At 39.6% G+C, this 24,357-nt stretch overlaps 1 protein-coding gene and 1 long non-coding RNA gene across 2 annotated transcripts; one reads left to right on the top strand and one right to left on the bottom strand.

The window, feature by feature from the left end:
- Nucleotides 1-364: 364 nt before the first annotated feature.
- LOC123878795 lies at nt 365-20,813 on the bottom strand. The gene is made up of 17 exons (XM_045926120.1): nt 20,662-20,813; nt 19,943-20,059; nt 19,687-19,770; nt 19,274-19,487; nt 13,245-13,418; nt 12,767-12,859; nt 12,032-12,127; nt 10,313-10,463; nt 6,930-7,144; nt 6,053-6,228; nt 5,652-5,757; nt 4,866-4,958; nt 4,015-4,115; nt 2,810-2,938; nt 1,155-1,290; nt 729-875; nt 365-470 (listed from the first exon to the last, which is right to left on the bottom strand). The coding sequence occupies exons 1-16, from the start codon at nt 20,811-20,813 to the stop codon at nt 771-773; spliced, it is 2,142 nt and encodes a 713-aa protein (XP_045782076.1). The 3' UTR covers nt 365-470; nt 729-770.
- On the top strand, nt 20,507-23,967 carry LOC123878799. Its single transcript, XR_006798881.1, has 3 exons — nt 20,507-20,817; nt 23,103-23,168; nt 23,273-23,967. It is a non-coding gene; the product is annotated as an uncharacterized LOC123878799 (long non-coding RNA).
- Nucleotides 23,968-24,357: the final 390 nt, after the last annotated feature.

Here is a 24,357-nt window from a genome sequence, read left to right as displayed (position 1 = left end):
TTCATTCATTTGGACACACTTTACTCCAATCTATAATCCTATGTACATTAGATCTTTTTGATTGATAGTTTTGGTCTCATTCGAATCGAGTTGTACCGATAGATACAATTTTTATGCAAACAAGGAATTTCTTTTCAACAGCACAATGCATACTGACAGAGTGACGACAGACAGACGTCACGGTTTTGACTCTAAGAAACCCATGTCCAGCAGACGTCCATCGTTTGACAATGATGATCATGATGATGCCAATTTCAACAGTATGCCAAAGTACATAAAGCTGAGCTAATAGGGTAATCAAAGAGATTCGACTCCGTTCCGCTCTGTCTGTTTGCGTTGGCCTTCAGACTCTGAATAAACGTGAAACTTGTGCTAGGAGGTACTAACCTCATTTACTCTTCATTCAACTATTCCAAATCTTTCTCTCTCTCTTCTGTTTGTCTCTGTACCGTTTTTCTCCGTTCCTCGACCTACCGAAGAGACACTTTACTGTTATGGTGCCCCCCACACAACTGTTATATAATGTTATATAACAATATAACATTTTCTTAACAATTTTAAAATAAACCAATCACAAACGAAACTATATTTTCAAATTGAGTTTATGTTTTATGAAAACATTGTCGAATTTTTCTAATGTTTTTGAAAACATGTTTGTGATTGATTGGCGAGTTTTTTGTCTCTGTCATTTGTGTGGTATTACGTAACAGAGAGAGCCATATACTAACTTCTCTCCGTGGATATAGTAGGTATATACATTTCTACATATATTAATTTTGTCCGGACGTCATGCGTTTCTCTGTCTCTAACAGTCGGTCTACTAATGGTCCAGGACGGTCGAAACCGTCCGATCTTTTGTCCTGCTCCCTCTTTTCCTGTAAATTTTTAATAAAAAACGTAAATATTATCCATACTAATATTATAAATGCGAAAGTGTGTCAGCCTGTCTGTCAACAGTTTAACTGATTTTGATGAAATTTGCAGAGTTAGCTTACATCCCGGGATGGACACAGGCCACTTTTTATCCCGGAAAATCGAAGAGTTCCCACGGGATTCTCAAAGACCCGTCCGTTTAACCGATTTATATGAATTTTGATACAGAGGTAGCTTGCGTCTCGGAAATTGGCATAGGCAACTTTTTATACAGTACTGACCTCGGGCTCTCCGAGCAAAGTGTTGGCTAGATAGGGCGCCTTCAGGACCGCTCTCCAGTACAGCTTCTCTAAGGGCCTGTTCACACACCAGCCCGCGCACCGCACGCCTGCAGCCCGCCAGTATGCCACTTCACTCCTAAAAACCAGTAGTTAATTGTATTACTTTGACCTGGTTCCTCCTTCACCTTTCTACCATCGTACCGCCAGGCAACGTCAAGGTCTGCATCCGTACGTAGTCGAAATTCCTCGAACACGTACGTAGCGATTTGCTTCCTCTTTTCTTATCCGAACCGCTAGGATATAGAACGCTCTTCCGGCATCAGTTTTCCCTTCCACCTATAATATGGGTACCTTCAAGTCAAGAGCGAATAGGCTGTAGAGGCATGCAGCCTCTTTTAAGACCGGCAGCTGCGAAGAAAGCAACACACTTTGCAGCTGTCACTTAGAGAACACAATTTGAATTCGGAACGATTCGAATATTCTGCTGGCCTGGACGAACCCCGGGCAACGCATTCAAACACTTCGCTTCAGATCATCAAGACCGAAACACCTCGGTCTAGCATCAAGCTTCGGCCCTCGTTTTTCTACCACAGTTTTAATTGTAACCAAGGCACATGTTGTAAATACAGCCCAAGTAATACGAGTGAGAATATGTAGCGGTATTTTTATTTATCAGTTATCTACCATACGCTGCATGGCTGCTACAAGGCAACTTCTAGGCAAGCGCGCTCCATCTTAGGCTGCATCATCACTTGCTAGCAGGTCTGATTGCAGCCAAGCGCTAGTCTATATAATTTTAAAAAAAAAATACTACTAACCCTTGACTACAAAAAAAAAAAAAAAAATTAAACTGTAATTGATGTGAAAAGTTACCAGACAGATGTTTGCTAGTTTTTCAGGTTCCAACAGTTTAACCGATTTTGGTGAAATTTGGTGCAACTTAGCCTATATCTCGGGGACGGACATAGGCTACTTTTTATCCCGGAAAGTCAGAGTTCCCACGGGATTCAGGCCCATCCATTTAACCTATTTATATGAAACTTGGTACAGATGTAGCTTGCGTCCTGAAAACTGACATAGGCAACTTTTTATACCGAAAAAGCAACGAGTTCCCACGGGATTAAAAAAAAACTAAAACCACGCGGATGAGGTCGCGGCCATTATGTAGTTTTTATTATTTTAGTATTTATCTAGTTCTTATTATACAATCGAAGATTAAGTAAATGATAAAAGAGCGTGGATTTGACCTGCAGCTCGCTCCAGCAATGCGCGGGACTTCAATTGCTTTTATACATGGCATAATATTTTAAATCAAATCTTTGAAAAGAGCAACCGCCGAGTTTCTTGCTGGTTCTTCTCGGCAGGAAAGGCATTCCGAACCAGTTGTAGATGCTTTTGACGATTCAAAAGAACTTGTAAAAGTCTTAATTGAATAAAAAAAATTGAACTAGAGGATGCCCGCGGCTTCGCCCGCGTGGATTTCAGTTTTTTTTAAATACCATAGGAACGCTTTGATTTTCCGGGATAAAAAGTAGCCTATGTCCTTCCCCGGGATGTATCCCATGTCTAATATTATTATATGATATTAAATGTATAATATTAGTATGGATTTGAATTTGAATTTGCGTGGGAAGAGGGTAAAGCTGTACACTCACGGGCTAACGATGTCCTTGTGCAGGAGAACTGCGCTGACTGAGCACCACCTGGCGGACCAGCGCCACAGGAGGGAGTATACCAGGTCCGCAACGCGAAGAAGACCGTGGACGACCAGCTTGTCGCCAAACCTGCAACAACCACGCAATATTAAACTCAAAAGGAAAAACAGATTTATAGGATCACTTTATTGTCTGTCTATCTGTCAAGAAAACCTATAGGGTACTCTTCCCGTTGACCTAGAATCATGAAATTTGGCAGATAGGTAGGTCTTATAGCACAAGTAAAGGAAAAACCGGCCAAGTGCGAGTCAGACTCGCGCACTGAGGGTTCCGCACTCAGGTATTTTTCCGACATTTTGCACGATAAATCAAAAACTAATATTCATAAACTTAAATAAAAATCTGTTTTAGAATATACAGGTAAAGCCCTTTCATATGATACTCCACTTGGTATCACACTAATATTATAAAGGCGAAAGTTTGTGTATATGTGTGTGTTTGTGTGTGTGTGTGTATGTTTGTTACTCCTTCACGCAAAAACTACTAGACGGATTGGGCTCAAATTTAGAATGGAGTTAGATTATACCCTGGAATTAGCACACAGGCTACTTATTTTTATCTCGGAAAATCAGAGTTCCCACGGGATTTTAAGAATCATCATCTAATTTAGTATACTTTGAAAATTGAAACACACATTTTTTTTAAATGATGTAACCACAAATTAGCGGTTTTCAGATTTATTCCTTGACTTATGCTCTTAGACCTACCTAACTGCCAAATTTCATGATTCTAGGTCAACGGGAAGGACCCTATAGGTATAGAGGCATGCAGCCTCTTTTAAGACTGGCAGCTGTGAAGAAAACAACACACTTTGCAGCTGTCACTTAGAGAACACAATTTGAATTCGGAACGATTCGAATATTCTGCTGGCCTGGACGAACCCGGGGCAACGCATTCAACTAATTCACTTCAGAAACATCAAGACCGCAACGCCTCGGTCTAGCATCAAGCTCCGGCCCTCGGTTTTCTACCACAGTTTTAATTGTAACCAAGGCCCATATTGTAAATGATAATTACTCATGTAATACAACGTGATAATATGTAGCGGCATTTCATTTACTAGTTATCATACGCTGCATGGCTGCTACATAGGTTTTCTTGACAGACACGACGGATCTTTCCGTTGACCTAGAAGGTGATCGTACCTGGGGTTGCTGGGTCCGTTTTCCGCATCATAGTTCTGAGCGCTGAAGCAATATGGCCGGTAACTGATCGCGCCCACTATCTGAGGGTCCTTGTAACGTATCTGCAATATGAAATCTTTACGTATTCAGAGCCTCGATAGCTCAACAGTTGAGGAGCGAACTGAATTCCGAAAGGTCGGCGGTTCAAACCCCACCCGTTGCACTATTGTCGTACCCACTCCTGGCACAAGCTTTACGCTTAATTGGAGGGAAATGGGGAGTATCAGTCATGATAAGCATGGCTAATATTCTTTAAAAAAAAATACATGTATAATGTATATACATATTGTATATTGTATACAGGGTGTAACTAGAACGCTAGAAAAAACTTAGCGTTATTTATTTATTATAGTACCTTAACACAATCCAATGCCAATAACCATTTGCCTTATCTTGTAGTTTTAGTGATATTGTGTGTGTACAACACCTCTTCGTTTTTGCTAGCGTTCTGGTTCACCCTGTATCTATTATCCCTATCTATATGCAGTTCGCGGGTAGTAGTCGGGTTTTAGTGATGATTAACTTCATCCTTTATACTACTAACCGTTGCCCGCGACTTCGCCCGCGTGGATTTAGGTTTTTCGAAATCCCGTGGGAACTCTTTGATTTTCCGGAATAAAAAGTAGCCTATGAGCTAATCAAGGATATTATCTGTCTCCATTCCAAATTTCAGTCAAATCCGTCCAGTACTTTTTGCGTAAAGGAGTAACAAACATACACACACACACATACATACAGACAAACATTCACCTTTTATAATATTAGTGTGACGTAGAGACGATTCATATTATGAAGAAGCCATACAATCATACCTGATACAGTGTGAAAGGATTGAACGCAGTGACAACCGCTTGCTTGTAAAGAGCTGGGTTTGACGAAAACGTTCTAAGGATGCCATTAATCACCTAAAATAGAGATAAAATAGTTATTTGCGTCACAAGGGGCCAAAGTGATATTTTGTTCCTCGTCATTTTGAATTCAGAGCAAAGCATGACGTTAATCAAGGGGCGATCCAACACATTCCTGAAAGGCCGTCAACGCATCGGCGGTTCCTCTGGTGCTGCAAATGTTCATAGGCAGCTGTAATCACTTAACATCAGGTGACCCGCCTGATAATTGCTTGCTATTTTATTGTGAAGCGAAGTATTCTTAAAGTAGAATCCTAAGCGTAGCGAGGAATTCAATATACGCCGCCCGAAATGTTTTGGATATTGAATAGAAGCAGGCATAACTTTGCGGAAGATGATATACAAAGAATCAAAAGCTTAATTTTGCTATAATCTACTGAAAAAGGCAATGGTACAACATGCAGCATGCGACACGCACCACCCGCCCTCCCACTGCTAAGCATGCAAGAAAAGCCAGCAAGCAAGCCCCACAATAAAAACGTTATCACCCAAAACAATATTTAAAGAATAAAATATAGGCAATTAATGCCTACTGGACTTGGGATTCTCTCTATCGCACGATACAAAGAAGGAAACGAAACGACGTGAAACAGATAGCATTTTTGAAAATACCAGGCGAAAGTCTTAAGAGACATGTGCTCAGTAGTGAGCCGGCAATGGGTTGATCATGGTGATGATGATGATAATCACCTGTTTGTCATCCCCTTTGACGTCAATGATAATCTTGACGTTTCTGGGCAGCAGGTATTCTAGTGCGTCCGATAGCAGACATAGATGCACCTCCTTGTACAGATGCCTGAAAAGTATGTTTAAAAATGTTATATAACATTGTTGTTGTTATATAACATGCCTCAGCTATCGTCCAAATCAGTTCCAGCGTAGATTTATCTAAAAACTTTATAATATAAATAGTAGTATAACATATTGATATAGTATCCACAAACAATAGATATATAACAAACACATGTTAAATAATAACATGAAATCAGACTGGTTGTAAATTTTACAACTGTCTTTGGGTTTGTCGGGCGTGATCTAGTATGTTATATAACATGTTAGATGATCTGATAGGACATTTCAAAGAAATTTACCTGTTGGGATGAGTGGCACCGACGTCGATGCGTTTGACGCTGTCCCAGTCCACGTCGCGGATGTCGGTGCTGACGCCGCTCAGGCGCTGCAGGCTTGTGTCGTGCAGCAACACCAGCTGGCCGTCTTTTGACGTCCTCACGTCCAACTCTATGAAGTTGCATTCCCTCTCTACACACTGAAAGAAACGATTGTTATAATTAATATCCTCCATACTTATGTACTTAAACTAATATTATAAATGCGAAAGTGTGCGAAAGTCTGCTACCTATTCACAGCCCAACCGTTTAACCGATTCTGACGAAATTTGGTACAGAGTTAGCTTATATCCCAGGGACGGACAAAAGCTACATTTTATCTTGAAATATCAAAGAATTCACACGGGATGACTACAGACCCACCCGCATAACCGATTTGTATGAAAGTGACTAGGTAACTTGCGTCTATGTAATTAATTGACATTAATTGGCATTTTTTTATCCTGGAAAATCAAACAGTTCCCACTTCCCACAGGATCTTTAAGAACCTAAATCTACCTAAATCTAGTAACAATCATCCATATTTCCATACAAACATACAAATTTTCGCATTTATAATATTAGTAGGATAGACTAAGCAGCTTTCGCTGATCTGTCTATATCAGAAGTTCTTCGAGTTTCCCATATGTTTACTTTTTGCATTACTTGTTGAACACTTTCTGTACTGTATTGTTAAATTACATAGCCTGCAGAAACTTGAACATTTCAAGTTGAATTTGTATGTCTTTCCAACAATAAACGCCAGTACCTTACTAGGCCGTCGGCACAATGGCATAGCAAGCATACAACTGTCCGATAAGCCTCAACACCTACAATCATGAGTATGTAACAGTTTACTAACGTATTTAAAAGCTTCCAAAGTGTTTTCCGGGGCGTCCAAACCAGCGCCTCTGTGCGCTATACATTTAACTATTTTATCCGGGTACAGCGAGCTGTCCTTCGACCCGGGCACAGGGCCGAATATATTCTGCACATTCTGTTGATCTGGTTTCTTTAACCGTGTAATATAATACGCCGCAACGCCAACTAACGCCACATCAAGCCCGAGAGGTAGCACTGTATGTAAAGCGTAAATAAATGTAAATAAAAACGCTATTACGTAATAAACACCGTTGAATACGATAGATATTATCGTCAAAAACATGTCTCGTGTCGTTCGTTTGGAGATTTCGTGTTATTTATGTTATGATTTTCGTAAACAAATAGTAATTAATCGCATTTCGATTCGAAGGTTTCGAAGGCGCGGCTTCGATTATGACAGATGGTTGACAGATGGTTATTGTTTTTTTTTTTTTTTTCTTTAAATCTGGCTTTACTCTGATTAGCCAATGTCAAGTTGGTGATATTTTCAAGTTATTGAATTTATACAAGTATGGACTCAGTCTGCGCCGGCGCCCACCGACATACGCGCGGCGCCCCTTTAGAGCGCTTCCCAGTCAGTTCCACCACCAAAAAACACCAACTAACACAAAAACCAGCCACTCTTAACAAAAAAAAAACACTCCAAACAAGCATAGCACGCGCGCCAGCAAACGCCATCACAGACGAAGTCAAGGTTATTGATTATTACTTAGTGAGGGATTTTTTTTTTCTCTCTCGTCTGGCTTTACAAAGATTAGCCAATGTCAAGTTTGTAGTTATTTGTAACAAGTTAGTTAAACTATATACAAGTATGGACCCCGTCTGTGCCGGTGCTCGCCGACACACGCACGGCACCCCTTTAGAGCGGTTTCCAGTCAGTTTTAACAAAAAAACACTCCAAAAAGGCAGAGCACGCCCGCCAGCCAACACCAACACAGACGAAGTCCCATAGTGATGTAGTGAAGTGAAATATCCAAAATCGATAATTCGGCTGTCTTACTTACATCGATATTTTGTAATACATTGAGCGTTTTTTTTTTACGAAGAATTTTAATCGCCTTATATTATGTGACTTCTGATATATTTAGCACCTACTTATTAATTATTATTGATAATACCTATTGTATGTTTTTTTTTAAATAAATAAATAATTAGGTATTAAAATCAGTAGTTATGTAAACAGTATCTACTTTTAGCTAGGCACGTATCGTAAAATATTATATAATATTGTAATTGTAAGGAATGGGTCGTGGAAATAAATTAAAAAGCCCATTACACAGAATAAAATATCTAAAATAATATATTTCATTTAGTCTATCCATAAAAAATAAGTATGTATTATAATATTTTAATATGATATTTTATAGATACATTTTTCTACACACATCGGTACGATTTTATCTAATAAAAATAGTGCCTACTTGATTATTTTCAATAATAACTACTATCTTTTACACTTCTTTTGCACTTTCTAACTCAGGTCCCACTCAATTGATTACAATCGAATTTAGTGCTATATGTAGATAGGTCTAGTTACCATAATATAATATATTTTTATGATCTATTAAATATCTATGCTTCATAACTTTTATTACATCTACAGTGAAATGCGCACACTCAAAACTGACAAACAGATATATTTTCATATATGTATACGACATGTATGTATAACGTACATAAAATAAAATAGGTGCCTACTGCTTAGTTACTAACTATTTATGTTTACTACAGTAAACTAAATTGCTAAAGTTTGACGCATCGTCCATTATGCCAAGACACAATACATTAGAAACAAAATATCTGATGACGAAGAGCATCGTCTCCACCACAGTTAGCACGCTGGCACCGACGAAGAGAGCCGTGGTGCCACCCAGCGAAGCTGTTGGAACGAAAAAGATTGAAATAGAACAGCAGTCAAATAGAGAGCCTACCGAAGATTCTCCACACTATAGTACAAACTCATCACACCACACAAATAATCACGCATGGGAAAATAAAGTCCCAGTCATGTACACAATGGGACTAAAATCAAAACACAACCAACTGTAAAAACAGTTTAAACTGAAAACAATTGGATAAAATAGAACAGTGTCAAATATGATGGAGAGTCCCAAAGAGGCTCTAGTTAGCTATTAGGACCCTGTACTCATGTTGTTTTAATTCCCAAATGAAAATGAAAAATGAAAAATCTTTATTTAAAACTCTTTACATTGCCTTAACAGTAAAGTACGGTAACAACTGCGTTAGTTACAAAACTGTGTTGTAGTTGTTAACGCCCACTTCCAAATTTACAAAAGTAGGAACAAAGAAAAGAACAGAACAGAAAAGAAAAGAAAAGAAAAAAGAAAACAAAAGAAAAGACAAGAAAAGAAAATTAAAATAAATTGCGATTAGCTCATGCAATCCTTACCATAATGCAATCAGTAAAGGTAAACCAAAGTGCAAAATCAAAATGCATTCAAGGAAACATACAGAAGAGATCGTCAAGGCTGAAAATGACGTCACGATGCAGTCGAAACTTGGGCGGCATCAGCGTGAACTTGACCGCCGCCTCTGATGGTTGCTCAGACGTCTCATTCATGTTGACGTAAAAAAAAAATTTTTTTTCATTTTTTTCATCGATTTCAAAAAATAAGAAAACCCTATTTCTAAATAACCAGAAGTAAGTGACAGTGGACCCAAAGTCCATGTAAAATTGTAGGTTCTTCTTTTTAACATATTCAAGTTCAACACAAAAAAGCACCTTCGAATCGAAAAACGATTTCAAATTACATTCATCGATACAAGAATCGTATTCAGAATCGATTGTCGAATCGGTAATCTATGCAATTTGGTCGTCAATTACACCAGCGAGTTTGATTCAGTAGAAGCGACGGGTCTGCCCGCGAAATTCAAATTTAATTTGGTTTTTCGCAATTTGTAAATTTATACGACAATGTAGGCTTATGGTATTTTAATTGCGCCAATGGCAGTATCATTCTCACAGGTTTATATAAAAAATTTTACTTGAAAGGGTCCAATTTAAGAAATTAATTATAGTTTCTAGTAATTTGTGAGTTACAGTCGGTACTAGAGCTAATTTCTTAAACTGGACCCTTTCAAGTAAAGATTTTTATATAATTTTTTTTTTTAGTTTTTTTTTTTTTAAAGAATATTAGCCATGTTAAATGACTAATATTCCCCTTTCCTCTCCAACTAAGCGTCAGGCTTGTGCTAGGAGTAGGTACGACAATAGTGCGACGGGCGGGGTTTGAACCGTCGACCTTTCGGTTTTCAGTTCACTCCTTTACCGGTTGAGCTATTGTGGAAAGGTGGGGATGATACTTAAAGCCCTAAAGATTAAGCAATAAGCAGGATCCTTACCGAACAATGATCTTTTTTGTGTGTGAATAATAATTGAGTTCCTCGCACTGGGGCATGCAGGGGCAGTTGGCGAGGTTCTTTGGCAGATTGACGAGTATCTCCACGTTCCGTCCAATGCACGCCATGCCGTGCGCGTCGCATACGTCGCCATCTTGGACAAGTGTAAACAAATTATAACACCCCCGACAAGTGAAGGTTACAGTAACTAGAAAAGAGCTGATAGCTTTTAAACAGCTGAACCGATTTTCTTGGATTATAGCTAAGAACACTCTCGATCAAGCCACCTTTCAAACAAAAAAAAACTGAATTAAAATCGGTTCATTAGTTTAGGAGCTACGATGCCACACAGGTATACAGATACACAGATACACGCGTCAAAGTTATAACCATGTTATAACACACCTCTTTTTGGGTCGGGGGCTAATTATCAGTATCACGCAGACAAATGGCGGGCGGAAAAATCAAAAACGAAACTTTTTTAACACCAAATATTAATTTAACTTTTCTAATGTTATGTGAAATAATTTTAGGATTTTTCAAATGTTACAATGACAGTTTGGTTGTTTGAAACCAAGGAGACAATTACTGTCATTTATTAAAAAGTTACAAATAATTTCACTAAAGTTTTAAAAATAATTCGTAAAAAGTTTTTATTAGGTATAAAATTTAACAAAGCCAAAAAGTTTTATAATGAATAGGTGGAATAACTCAAAATTTATAAAACTCCCGACACAAAAACCTCTAATAAGAAAACTAGAAAAGAGCTGATTAGTTACTTTCAAACGACTGAACCGATTTTCTTCGATTATAGCTAAGAACACTCGATCAAGCCACCTTTCAAACAAAAAAAACTAAATTATAATCGGTTCATTCGTTAAGGAGCTACGATGCCACAGACAGATACCCAGATACACACGTCAAACTTATAACACCCATTTTTTTGGGTCGGGGGTTAAAAAGGATGTACAAAGTAATAAACTACGTAAGCTATGTAAATTATACTTAAGTAATTAAGAGTAGAGTCAACTGGTGGAATACTGCAAAGTCATTTTTCAATAACTTTGCCGTGCGAATCCTATAGCTCTCTACAGCTCTATAATTTTGTTTAGGTACAAATCCACTTTACCGGCTAATATTATGTGTAATAGCGATAGCATCTACTGGCTTTGTACAGATAAATGCAAAGCCACTTTGCAATATTGCAAAGCGATTCATAAGATTTAGTAATCATTCAGCGCTTGGTTTAAATTGAAAATCATCATTGTTATCATATTATAAATGCGAAAGTATGTCTGTCTGTCTGTCTGTCTGTTACCTTTTCACGGTCCAACAGTTTAACCGATTCTGACGAAAGGTACAGGGTTAGCTTATATCCCGGGGACGGACACAGGTTACTTTTTATCCCGGAAAATCAAACAGTTCCCACGGGATCTTTAAAAACGTTAATCCACGCGGACGAAGCCGCGGGCATCCTCTAGTATTACATAAGTAGTTTTAAGATTCTTACCGCCTTTGACATGAAAATACGGCCGACATCCACAAAACATAACCGCCATACGAGTTCGACAGTGCATTTGACACAGCCCAAAACTGTACGCCTATAATAAAAAAAATAATAAAAAAAAAATATATACAAAATTATGAATTAATTAGAAAACCATCATTGCAGAGTTTTAAGACAAAAATTAGCCCATAAAATATTTTAGATATTTATGCTACCTTTATTGAACTACCAAGCCATTCGTCAGGGTACCTGCATCGACGCTGTTCAGACCTCAAACTTTTTATCCTCTTAGCAGCTTCTATCTCTACCACCTGCAAGATATTATAAACTTTAGAATGTTTAACAATGACCTTCTAAAAGACCTCCTTTAGAAGGTCATTGATCTTTAATAATAATTTACCGTGACATGAATTTGTTGGTGACTCTCAAATTCTCGAGGACCTAGTGTTACCAAGGTTAGCGCCGTATTTGAAACAGACTGTATGTCGAGTAAGTATCAGAATTTCAAGAAAAATCTGACTTTGAAGGCTTATTATGAAGAAGCTATACAGGGTGTTCGGTAATTAGTATATAAAGACGACACGTACCCATGCTACTTTGATCTGATAAATACAATGCTGAAGTATAATGACGAAATAAAACTATAAAAATTTGCATACAAAATTTAAAAAAAAAATTATGTCAAAGTTTTCATGACCCTAACGTGCCCTAACTCACTGAGATCGTTGGCCATCTTTAGGTAGGCCAAGGCCAACGATCTCAGTGAGTTAGGGCACGTTAGGGCCATGAAAACTTGGACATAAAAAAAATGTATAATTTTGTATGGAAATTTTTATAATTTTATTTCGTCATTTTACTTCAGCATTGTATTTATCAGATCAAAGTAGCATGGGTACGTGTCGTCTTTATATACTAATTACCAAACACCCTGTATATGTATAGTATAATACCTTAAAATCCGTTACCAGTTCCTCATCAGGCACAACTTCTCCCGTGGGATTGGATATCGCCGTCGCTATATCGAAAGGCGAATGTATGAAATACTGCAAAAAAAAAAAACCAAATGTTTAATGTAGTGGGCTCACTTACATACGCCACTCTTCCATAGTCAACCGTGTTTTTAACCCTCGACCCAAAAAGAGGGGTGCTATAAGTTTGACGTGTGTATCTGTCTGTGGCATCGTAGCTCCTAAACTAATGAACCGATTTTAATTTAGGTTTTTTTGTTTGAAAGTTGGCTTGATCGAGAGTGTTCTTAACTATAATCCGAGAAAATCGGTTCAGCCGTTGGAAAGTTATCAGCTCTTTTCTAGTTATTGTAACCTTCACTTGTCGGGGGTGTTATAAATTTTTAATTTACACTTGTATTCCATAAAATTGTTAAAAATAATCACTTCGCTTGCACTTTCTATTTATTTATACACTCACCCTCACACCATTCTCCATAGTGTTTATCCTCACTAAGCACGCTTCGCTGTGGTAGTGACATTTCATCAACTCTTGGTTCCTCCACGCTCTATCATCCACAATTTGATACTTGGCGTATTCTGAATTGAATGTTTGACAGAGACCTTCTTCTGTCATCACCGGCATCCACTGGACCTAGTAAAACCAATTAAAACCCGCTTTTAGTAGAAAACTTGCGTATGATAAAATAGTAAAATATCTGTGGGGGACTAAAAGGGCTGATGTAAGTAAAATGGAATGAGCCGCCTGCGCGCGGCAGAGTCGGGCAGTTGGTTGGCGCCTACCAACTCGGTTGGTCATGTACATAGTTTATAAGTAGATAAGCTCTGTTGTTGCTATGTAAATTAAATACATGATCTACGGTGAAGTCTGAGTTTAATTGAATCAGTAATAAGTGACCCAACAGTGGTGACCCCGCAGCTGAACAAAGCGCAACCTGGTCGTCGTACGGTAATTCAAGCACAATGAACCCGATAGGCTCGCCTCAGAAGGGTGCGCCGCAGGTTATGAAAGTGGAAGAAGGTATGGCAAGTATCTCTGTGTCGGCAAGAATACCCGAGTTTTGGAGAGAGATGCCTAGACTTTGGTTCGCCCAATTTGAGGCGACCATAGCCCCTCAGAAGCAGGGAGACGAGTGCCGTTTCCAGTTGGTTGTATCGAAATTAAATCGCGAGGCGCTTCAGCAGGTAGCTGATATCATTTACAGCCCACCTGAAACAAATAAATACCAAGTGTTAAAAGAACGGCTTTTACAAGTTTATGAGGAGTCACCGGAGCGACAATTCCAGAGGCTGGTTGGAGAGTTAGATTTGGGCACTCAAAAACCATCACAGCTCCTGCGCAGGATGAAGGAGCTGGCAAGAAACAGCAAGGCTAGCGATGAGACGGTGAAGAATCTATGGATAACAAGACTGCCGGTACCCGTGAAGACAGTGCTCGCAGCTAGTCAAGACCAACAAGTAGACAACCTAGCCGCCATCGCAGACAAAGTGATGGAGAATATGCAGCCAATCACAGGAGAGACGGCAGCGGTAAGCAGCGAGACACCGGAAAGGACGGGCAGTGAGGTGATGCAACAGATAAACAAAATGATGACAGAGATAGCGGCGCTACGTGAGGAAGTCGGTAGGAGCAGGGGTAATCGAGGATTTCCCAGAGGTCGATCTAGCTCAAGAGGCAGACCGACCAGGGCAGGCTCGCCAAGGCGGAGCCCAGCTAGTCCGGATTGGTTATGTCACTTCCACTACAAGTTCGGATCCAGAGCGAAAAGGTGCGAGCAGCCGTGCAGTTGGAAGGGCAGGTCGGAAAACTAGGCGCGGCAGGCTCAGGTGAGACGCAGAGTTCTGTCGCTGTTTTGGACAATCACCGTCTCAGTGTATTTGATGTGAAAAATGCTTTACGTTTTTTGGTGGACACAGGGGCTAATATTAGTGTGATTCCAGCCTCAAAAGTGAGTAAACAATATATTAAAAACAGTGAGTCATATAAGTTGTTCGCTGCGAACGGCTCAGAGATAAAAACATTTGGGACAATAACTTTAGAGTTAAATTTGTGTTTAAGAAGAGCATTTAAGTGGAGTTTTGTAATTGCGAACGTAAGTCAACCAATATTGGGTGCAGATTTCTTGAGCCATTTCCAGCTTATAGTAGACCTTAGCTCAAAGAAAATAATTGACAAAGTCACAGGGTTAACGGTAGCAGGACCGCTAGTTAAGTGTAACGATGCGTCGATTAGTACATTCGATAGTAAAATGCAATATCATGATATTCTGTCCACTTTCCCCAACATTACTAAACCACTTAATTTTAAGGAGAACTTAGACCAGGCTGAGCATAATGTGTACCATTATATAGAGACCTGCGGCCCGCCTGTTTATGCTAAAGCGAGACCGTTGCCCCCAGATAGATATAGGTTAGTTAAAGAAGAGTTTAGAAAAATGCAGGAAATAGGTATATGCCGCCCATCAAAGAGCGAGTGGGCCAGTCCGCTACACGTGGTTCCGAAGAAAGACGGGCAAATCCGTCCTTGCGGTGACTACAGACGCCTCAACGCGATAACGAAACCAGACCGCTACCCAGTACCGAGACTACAGGACTTCACGTACTGTTTAACAGGTAAGAATTTTTTTTCTAAAATTGATGTTAATAGAGCCTTCCACAATATTTTAGTTAACCCGGAAGATATAGAGAAAACGGCGATCATTACCCCATTTGGTTTATTCGAATTCCCTCGCATGACCTTTGGCTTAAGAAATGCGGCACAGACGTTTCAGAGATTCATGGACCATACAGTTTTGCAAGGGATCGAATACATCAAGGGAACAGCCGGCGAAAAATCGGCGTTGTTTTGTTACATCGATGACGTCATTATCGCGAGTGAAACGGAAGAAATTCATAGAGAGCATGTTAGGTTAATTTGTGAGCGTTTCGATAGAGTAGGCATTACAATAAACGCGAGCAAGTGTTCGTTTGGTCGCAACGAAATAGAATTCTTAGGATACGCGGTAACCCGAGAGGGCATCAGTCCGTTGCCCGATAAAATTAAGGCGATCGCAGACTACCCTAAGCCCGAAAATATTGAACAGCTCCGACGATTTTTAGGAATGGTAAATTTCTACAGGTCTCATTTACCAAATGCAGCTCAACACCATGCGCATCTTAATAGTTTTCTGCATAACGCGAAAAAGCACGATAAGACAAAAATCAATTGGAACAGCGAGGCAGAGAAAGCATTCGAACAATGTAAGGTAAGCCTCAAAAGCGCCGTTACATTGTCGCACCCAATTTCTAACGTTCCTTTAGCGCTCATGACAGACGCGTCAGATACGTGTGTAGGCGCGGTGTTGCAACAGAAAGTCAACAGTGTGTGGAAGCCCTTAGGCTATTTTTCCAAGCGACTATCCGATGCGCAACGCAAGTATAGCACGTACGATCGAGAGTTACTAGCGATCTACATGGCTATCACACATTTTAAGAATATGATCGAGGGACGGCAACTGACAGTATTTACGGATCATAAACCGTTAACTTTTGCACTAACTAAAGTAAGTTCAGAAAAAGAGACCCCAAGGAGAGTCAGGCAATTGTTGTATATTAGCGAATTTACCAGCGATATACAACATATCACCGGAAATCAGAACCCGGTCGCGGACGCATTATCGAGAATAGAGACCATTGTTTTCCCAACGGTAATCGATTACGAGGAATTAGCTAGGGACCAGGAGGTAAGCGATGAGGTCATGCGGTTACGAAACGATTGCAATGTAAGCAGTCTTAAGTTGGAACGTGTTAGCATACCTAACGTTAGTAAAGGCATTTATTGTGATGTAACAGGGAACCGTATTAGGCCATACATAACAGGGAAGTTCAGGAGGCATGTTTTTGAAGCGGTTCATAATATAAGTCACCCCGGAGTTAAGGCAACCCTCAAGATGGTAGCACAACGGTTCGTGTGGAAAGATATGAATAGGGATGTCAGGTCTTGGGCAAAAGCGTGCATTGAATGCCAGAAGGTCAAGGTGAGTCGGCACACACTTTCAAAATTAGAGTCTTTTCCACCATGCCAGAGGTTCGATCATATACATGTCGATATAGTTGGGCCCCTACCGACATCACAAGATGGATACAGATACCTACTTACCATCGTCGACAGGTACACACGATGGCCGGAAGCGTTGCCCATCAAGGACATTACAGCGGAGACGGTAGCCGAGGTAATATATACAGGGTGGTGCAGCAGGTTCGGGGGAACAAAATGGCTGACTTCGGACCAGGGCAGGCAGTTTGAAGCGGAAGTGTTCCAGAATCTCATGAAATTAATGGGGGTGCAACGTATCAGGACAACCCCGTATCACCCACAAAGTAATGGGTTGGTTGAGAGGTGGCATAGGTCTCTCAAAACAGCAATTACAGCAAGAATGATTCGTAGCGAGTGTTGGGTACAGGAGTTGCCAACAGTTTTACTAGGTCTCCGAGCAGCATGCAGGAGTGATTCAGGGGTAAGTGCGGCGCAAATGGTGTACGGGCATGATATCAGGTTACCTGGCGATTTTTTCGCGGAAAGTTCGTCGTACAAAGGTAATGACCCGTACACATTCGTGGACAGATTACGCAAGACGTTGCATAGTTTTAACCCCGTAACTCGGAAAGGCACCGATCCTAAAGAGACGTTTTGCCACCCCGAGTTACACAAGTGTACGCATGTGTTTGTAAGGAATGATGCGGTACGGAAGCCATTAACACCCACGTACCAAGGTCCGTACCAGGTAATCAAGAGGAACAAAAAATGTTTTTTAATTCAGCTACCTAATAGGGAGTTATATATATCAATAGACAGACTGAAGCCTGCATTCATATTAAACGACGAGGTTGACGAGCGTTGTGAGTATAAGGAACCGATTATAACGCCAAGTGATAAGGTAGAAAACTGCATGCCGCCAAAGACCTCACGTAGCGGCCGTAGAATAATTAGACCAGTGCGGTTTGCTGAGTAATGAGTTAGGCAATACAGAAAAATAATGGTGTATTTTTATTGTATATTTTTATATTACGCAGTAACGTAAAGCAGATGCAACACAGTAATTAGGTCGAACGTGAGCAGAATATGTAACAAGTAGTATATATTAATTAATTAAATAATATAGAAATCATTTGTTAAGTAGTTACAGTACATATACGTATCTATTAGCGAGAGCAACAATGGGTTACGGTCAGAGTAAAGAGGAAAGGAACCAGAATAATGTGGCTATTGAACAGACCGTGTCGAATAACGGAAACTTAGAATCAAAAATTAACTTGCTGTTTGCATTGCTGGGCACTGTAACGATATTTTTATGTATAATCTACTGCTATGGTGTAAGGAACCAAATCAGGAAAAAGATTGGGAAGTGGCTACGTAAAGAGGCTGCTAGTGTCGGATTGGAGGTCCCGACAGTAAGGATCCAATCCACCCTACCGGGTGTCACGCAGAACCAAACGTATTAGTGGAATATGTGTAATAAGCGGAGCTCGTATTTCGTAATGTGTTGTAGATGTAGGAATGTGTCGTAAAATATAAAACCCTAGCATGGCCCTTACAGGTATCTAGGAAATAAAAGAACGTTACAAGTTTTGAAGAAAATTTATTGTTATGTGTTAATAGTGTTGAGTACCACTTATTGTGCCAAGTCGGTTAGGCGCGTGTAACTTTTAGTCCCACATCAAGTGACCGTAATGTGAAGCCTTTGTTTACAATTATAGCGATCTACATTCCAAGTGGCGCGTAGTCAGCAACAAAGCGACCTGTGAGCTCAGTAGTAATGTTTGAAATCACTATATAAAAATTTTTTTTGTGTGTTGTAGAAACAAAAATTTTTTTTTTTTTTTTTTTAAAAGGGGGGAATATTGTGGGGGACTAAAAGGGCTGATGTAAGTAAAATGGAATGAGCCGCCTGCGCGCGGCAGAGTCGGGCAGTTGGTTGGCGCCTACCAACTCGGTTGGTCATGTACATAGTTTATAAGTAGATAAGCTCTGTTGTTGCTATGTAAATTAAATACATGATCTACGGTGAAGTCTGAGTTTAATTGAATCAGTAATAAGTGACCCAACATATCTTTTGCTTGTCACTTATTCCTAAAGCAGCATAATATCTCTATTTCTGTCTCTTCTCCGATAAAAATTGGTCTGTGTCCACCAGAGGAGTTATTTCCAGCATATTTCGAAGCATTTTTTATCCCACAGAAATCAATTATGATAATAAGGGTGGTGCTTCAATTTAATTTTATGAGTAGCGAGCAAACGAGCTGAGCCAGTGGTGAGAGCACCTGATGATAAGTAATTAATTTGATACTCCCCCAAGAATATTTGCAGCAACAGACCTAGGCCTTACCTAAATTAACCTTTTTAGGATTTTTTATACGCTCTTTATGGAAGTAGCTTGAATAATATAGACTTGATTTGGGCCTTTGCATAACAGGTATTTACAATAGCTCAACAATAAATCTGTTACCTACCTCTTTGCTCTGTGAAGTGGTAATCTTCAGCGGGAAATTCGGATGTACACTGATCGCCAGCTGCAGCAGGTCTATATTGTTGACAGTGTCATCATTCTGGTACTTCCAGAAATTCTGCAGATTGCCGCGAAACGATATCTCTCCAATGAGCTCCACGAATTCGTAATAGTATTGGTATTTCTCCGAATCTAAATCTTCTGTTACGTTCCAAATTCTGAATCAAAAAGTACAGCCTTATTTACTTTTACACCGTTTTCTTGCCTCTGACATAACTGTGTCTCGTTTTAATGGGCGAAGTCAAAGTAAGTGAGTCCTTTCGCCTAATTTTTTTACATTATTTTGTAGTTCACGATTAACTCGAAACAGTGAATCAATTTTTAGAGATAGATTTTGAAACAGAAGGAGGAACTTACTGTGAAATAACTGTCTTAGCTTTTTCTGAATCCACCCTCTCCAAGAAACATGCAGTGACAGCAGGAAAAGCCGTAGACCAACCCCTAAGAGAGAAAAAAATAAGTAAAAGCGTTACGAGAGTTACGTTCAATCATGTAGATACACAAACACACAAAACGCAGACCGCTAAAATCTTAAAATTAAAAAGAAAGAATCTAATTTTTTTTTAATTTCTAAAGGTAAAATGATAAAAAAGGACTTTTGCAAAGAACACACCTATAATCTCTTTGCAAAGATACTACAACAGGTTCAGAATTGTATCTATCAAGCTGATTTAATGCACAATATACCGCTCCAGCAAATGCGCTTATTGTAAGTACTAACCAGATGATCCTGAAAAATGAAAAATTTCAAAGTGAAAAATGTTTTTAACTAACTAGGTAGCCAGAAAAATCCAAAATTACACGACGTTTCAAATCTTAATTCCATTAAAAAATGATAAATTGCGATTTGATTGATTCTCTTAAAAAAAATTATCTTAAAAAATCTTTTAAACAACTTTGTTCAAAAGAATTGCATCATAAGATTAATTAAAAATGAAATAGAAAAATGACTAATGACAAATTGCAAATTAAAAAACTGTAAATCTGTAAAGAAAAAAAATAAGCGCAAATTCAGAAAATTGCAAAGTGATTTAAAAGTTTCCCATTTGGCCACTTTGGCCATAAAAAAATATGCAAACATTTTAAATAATTCTACAATTGAACAACAAAAATTTCATATATTAAAAAAAAAACAATTCTGGCTATAAATAAAAAATAAATCACTGATTTAAAAGAAGAATCGTCACAAAAATGTCACATATAAGTAAAAAGTTAAAATTTACAAGTGTCATGATCAAAGTAATAAATATTAGATTTTTCCTTTAAATTCTGTAAATTTTACGACGTATTATTCCGTACAAAAAGTATAAGAACCACAAATTCCGCGTGCACCTTTCGAAGGGATACAAGTCCGCGTTCACTGTATGCTTCAGTCCGTGTAAACTGGTCTCTTTGCAGAATTGCGCGTAAACGGAGTATACATGGGCCATGGAAGCTCTGGTCGAGTCTATCACGGACTTTGTCCGAGTGAGGCAGCTCAACATAGCGGTTGGTTTCTTTGTCACTTTGCGCTTTTTCGCCATTTCCGCTAGAACATTTAGGTATGTGATTCACCTACTTGAGTGAAGACCGCGTTAGTGTGGGACGCCCTCCAGCGATGGACCGACGATATAAAGCGGCTGGCGGGAAGTGGCTGGATGAGGAAGGCTGAGGACCGGGTGTGGTGGCGCTCTATAGGGAAGGCCTATGTCCAACAGTGGACGTCCACAGGCTGATGATGATGATGATTTACCTACACAGTTACTAAATCTACCTACGTACTTTTAGATGATAAAAGTAGCAAGCATTTTGTAGCAACTAGCAAGCCTATTTTCATAAATACTTTTTCTGTAATTTCCTTTAGATGATAGATATAGGATCGAGTTATACCGGCTTCCCACGGTGCGTGATATAGGTAGGTGATAGGTTTTTAGAAATTGATTTTCCGGGATAAAAAGTAGCCTACATGTTAATCCAGGGTATAATTCATCTCCTTTCCCAGCCAAATCCGTCCAGTAGTTTTTGCGTGAAAGAGTAACAAACATCCATACATACACGTAACGCCTTTAATTAATACTAGCTGATGCCCGCGACTTCGTCCGCGTGGATATAGGTTTTTAGAAATCCCGTAGTAATATTGATTTTCCGGGATAAAAAGTAGCCTATATGTGCTAATCCAGGATATAATATCTCCATTCCAAATTTCAGACAAATCCGTCCAGTAGTTTTTGCGTGAAGGAGTAACAAACATCCATACATACATAGTACATACACAAAAATTTCGCCTTTAAAATATTAGTGTGATTTTCACAGACTCGGATCGGACTGAGTGCGTTTAACCGCTCTTACTATAGATTATTTACAAAGAAAAACTTTTTAGTAGCCAAATTTATTACAAAAGATAGTTAATTAAGTAGAACTACTAATCTAATGGATAATGTATGTATGGATGTAATGTATGTATGGATGTAAATGGTTTACTAATGGATTTATCTATGCTTTATCACGTAAAAGCGTAATTTTCTTAAAAGCAGCCATCAAACTATTAGGTTTAAATATCTACTGTTGTTATTTACCTCCCGATATATATTTTGCCTGCGGCTTCGTTCGCTCTGAATCTTTGTAATTAGATCAGGTATAGGTACTTATTATAAATGCGAAAGTGTGTCTGTCTGTTGGCCCATCGGTCTAACTAATCACACTTCACAGTTCACACTAATATTATAAAGGCGAAAGTTTGTATGTGTGTGTGTGTGTGTGTGTATGTTTGTTACTCCTTCTGCAAAAACTACTGGACGGATTTGTCTGAAAAGAATGGAGATAGATTATACCCTGGATTAGCACATAGGCTACTTTTTATCCCGGAAAATCAAAGAGTTCCCACGGGATTTTTAAAAAACCTTCATCCACGCGAACGAAGTCGCGGGCACCAGCTAGTTTTGATAATAATTAGTAGGTCTAGGTACTTATCTTATTAATCCAACATCTTAACAAACTGTCGCTTAACTGTTGGATCAAGGGTAAGATACAGAAGGCAGTGGTTCTTGAGACGGCACGCATTGTGAGGTTCCTCACTCTGGAGCCCTGACCGCTGGCGGCTTGGGTCCAACCCACCCCGCTGCTAGTGGGAGCCATTTTACCGTATTTTTATCCAATGTTTTTTTTTCTTTTTTTCTTCTTCCGTTACATTAGTTTTCTGTTGTTTCTGTTATTTTATTTCTCTTTTGTTTCTGTTATTTATTGATTTTGTTGTTGCTGTTATTTTATTTTTTGTTCTTTCTGTGTTTCTGTTATTTTTTCTGTTGTTTTTGTTATTGCTGTTATTTTTGAACATTTTTTAAAAATAGGGTAAAATGTGCATAATAAATAAATGAGAGTAAAAAAAGTTTGTCTAGGTACATACAGCTTGCATGATGCAAGCTAGCTTTACTTGTTAACTTTATTAACTTGAACAGCTTCCGTTCGCGTGGATATGGGTTTTTTTATGAATCCCGTGGGAACTCTTCAATTTTCCGGGATAAAAAGTAGCCATATCGGTAGGTACCTATAATCTATCTACATTCAACTCAACGAGTCCAGCAATTTTTGCGTGTAAGAGTAAAATACACACACTCACACAACTGTAAGGCCGGCAACGCATCGGCGGTACCTCTAGTGCTGCAAATGTTCATGGGCGGCGGTAATCACTTAACATCAGGTGACCCGCCTGCTCATTTGCGCGCTGTTTAAAAAACACACACACACACATACAAACTTTCGCCTTTAACATGTAAGTGTGATTTTGTATGTCACAGATAGCAGCAGTGCTGACCATGGGGTATCTGTTATACCAATACTGGGATATCCTGTTCACGAGCCAGGTAGAGAAGAATGAGATACCCCGGAAACGTTCCACCAGCAGGCTGTCGCGTTCACGATCCAGGTATCTTGTTTATTTCACGGTAGCGTTCTGTTTACGAGCCAGGTAGAGAAGAATGAGATACCCCGGAAACGTTCCACCAGCAGGCTGTCGCGTTCACGATCCAGGTATCTTGTTTATGTCACGGGTAGCATGCTGTTTACGAGCCAGGTAGAGAAGAATGAGATACCCCGGAAACGTTCCACCAGCAGGCTGTCGCGTTCACGATCCAGGTATCTTGTTTATGTCACGGGTAGATGCTGTTTACGAGCCAGGTAGAGAAGAATGAGATACCCCGGAAACGTTCCACCAGCAGGCTGTCGCGTTCACGATCCAGGTAACTATCTTGTTTATGTCACGGTAGCGTTCTGTTTACGAGCCAGGTAGAGAAGAATGAGATACCTCGGAAATGTTCCACCAGCAGGCTGTCGCGTTCACGATCCAGGTAACTATCTTGTTTATGTCACGGTAGCGTTCTGTTTACGAGCTAGGTAGAGAAGAATGAGATACCCCGGAAATGTTCCACCAACAGGCTGTCGCGTTCACGATCCAAGTATCTTGTTTATGTCACGGTAGCGTTCTGTTTACGAGCCAGGTAGAGAAGAATGAGATACCCCGGAAATGTTCCACCAACAGGCTGTCGCGTTCACGATCCAAGTATCTTGTTTATGTCACGGTAGCGTTCTGTTTACGAGCCAGGTAGAGAAGAATGAGATACCCCGGAAACGTTCCACCAGCAGGCTGTCGCGTTCACGATCCAGGTATCTTGTTTATGTCACGGGTAGCATGCTGTTTACGAGCCAGGTAGAGAAGAATGAGATACCCCGGAAACGTTCCACCAGCAGGCTGTCGCGTTCACGATCCAGGTATCTTGTTTATGTCACGGGTAGATGCTGTTTACGAGCCAGGTAGAGAAGAATGAGATACCCCGGAAACGTTCCACCAGCAGGCTGTCGCGTTCACGATCCAGGTAACTATCTTGTTTATGTCACGGTGGCGTTCTCCGTCCAGGATATTATCTATCTTCATTCCAAATTTCAACCAAATCCATTCAGTAGTTATTGCGTGAAGGAGTAACAAACATACACACACATACAAACTTTCACCTTTATAATATTAGTGTGATTGTGTCGATTTCTGCACAGATCCTG

The sequence above is a fragment of the Maniola jurtina genome, chromosome 26 (assembly GCF_905333055.1).
Source record: "Maniola jurtina chromosome 26, ilManJurt1.1, whole genome shotgun sequence".
In the NCBI taxonomy this organism is placed as follows: domain Eukaryota; kingdom Metazoa; phylum Arthropoda; class Insecta; order Lepidoptera; family Nymphalidae; genus Maniola; species Maniola jurtina.
Note: the sequence above shows the minus strand (reverse complement) of the source record. Positions and strands in the feature narration are given on the sequence as shown.

Excerpts from the sequence above, each read along its gene's own strand:
- LOC123878795 (XM_045926120.1), bottom strand. The coding sequence starts at position 20,813 with ATGTTGAGCTGCCTCACTCGGACAAAGTCCGTGATAGACTCGACCAGA. Across the intron at positions 19,488-19,686 it reads GCTAAGACAGTTATTTCACA|AATTTGGAACGTAACAGAAG; the intron begins GTAAGTTCCTCC and ends TTTTTGATTCAG. Across the intron at positions 5,758-6,052 it reads GGTGCCACTCATCCCAACAG|GCATCTGTACAAGGAGGTGC; the intron begins GTAAATTTCTTT and ends CATACTTTTCAG.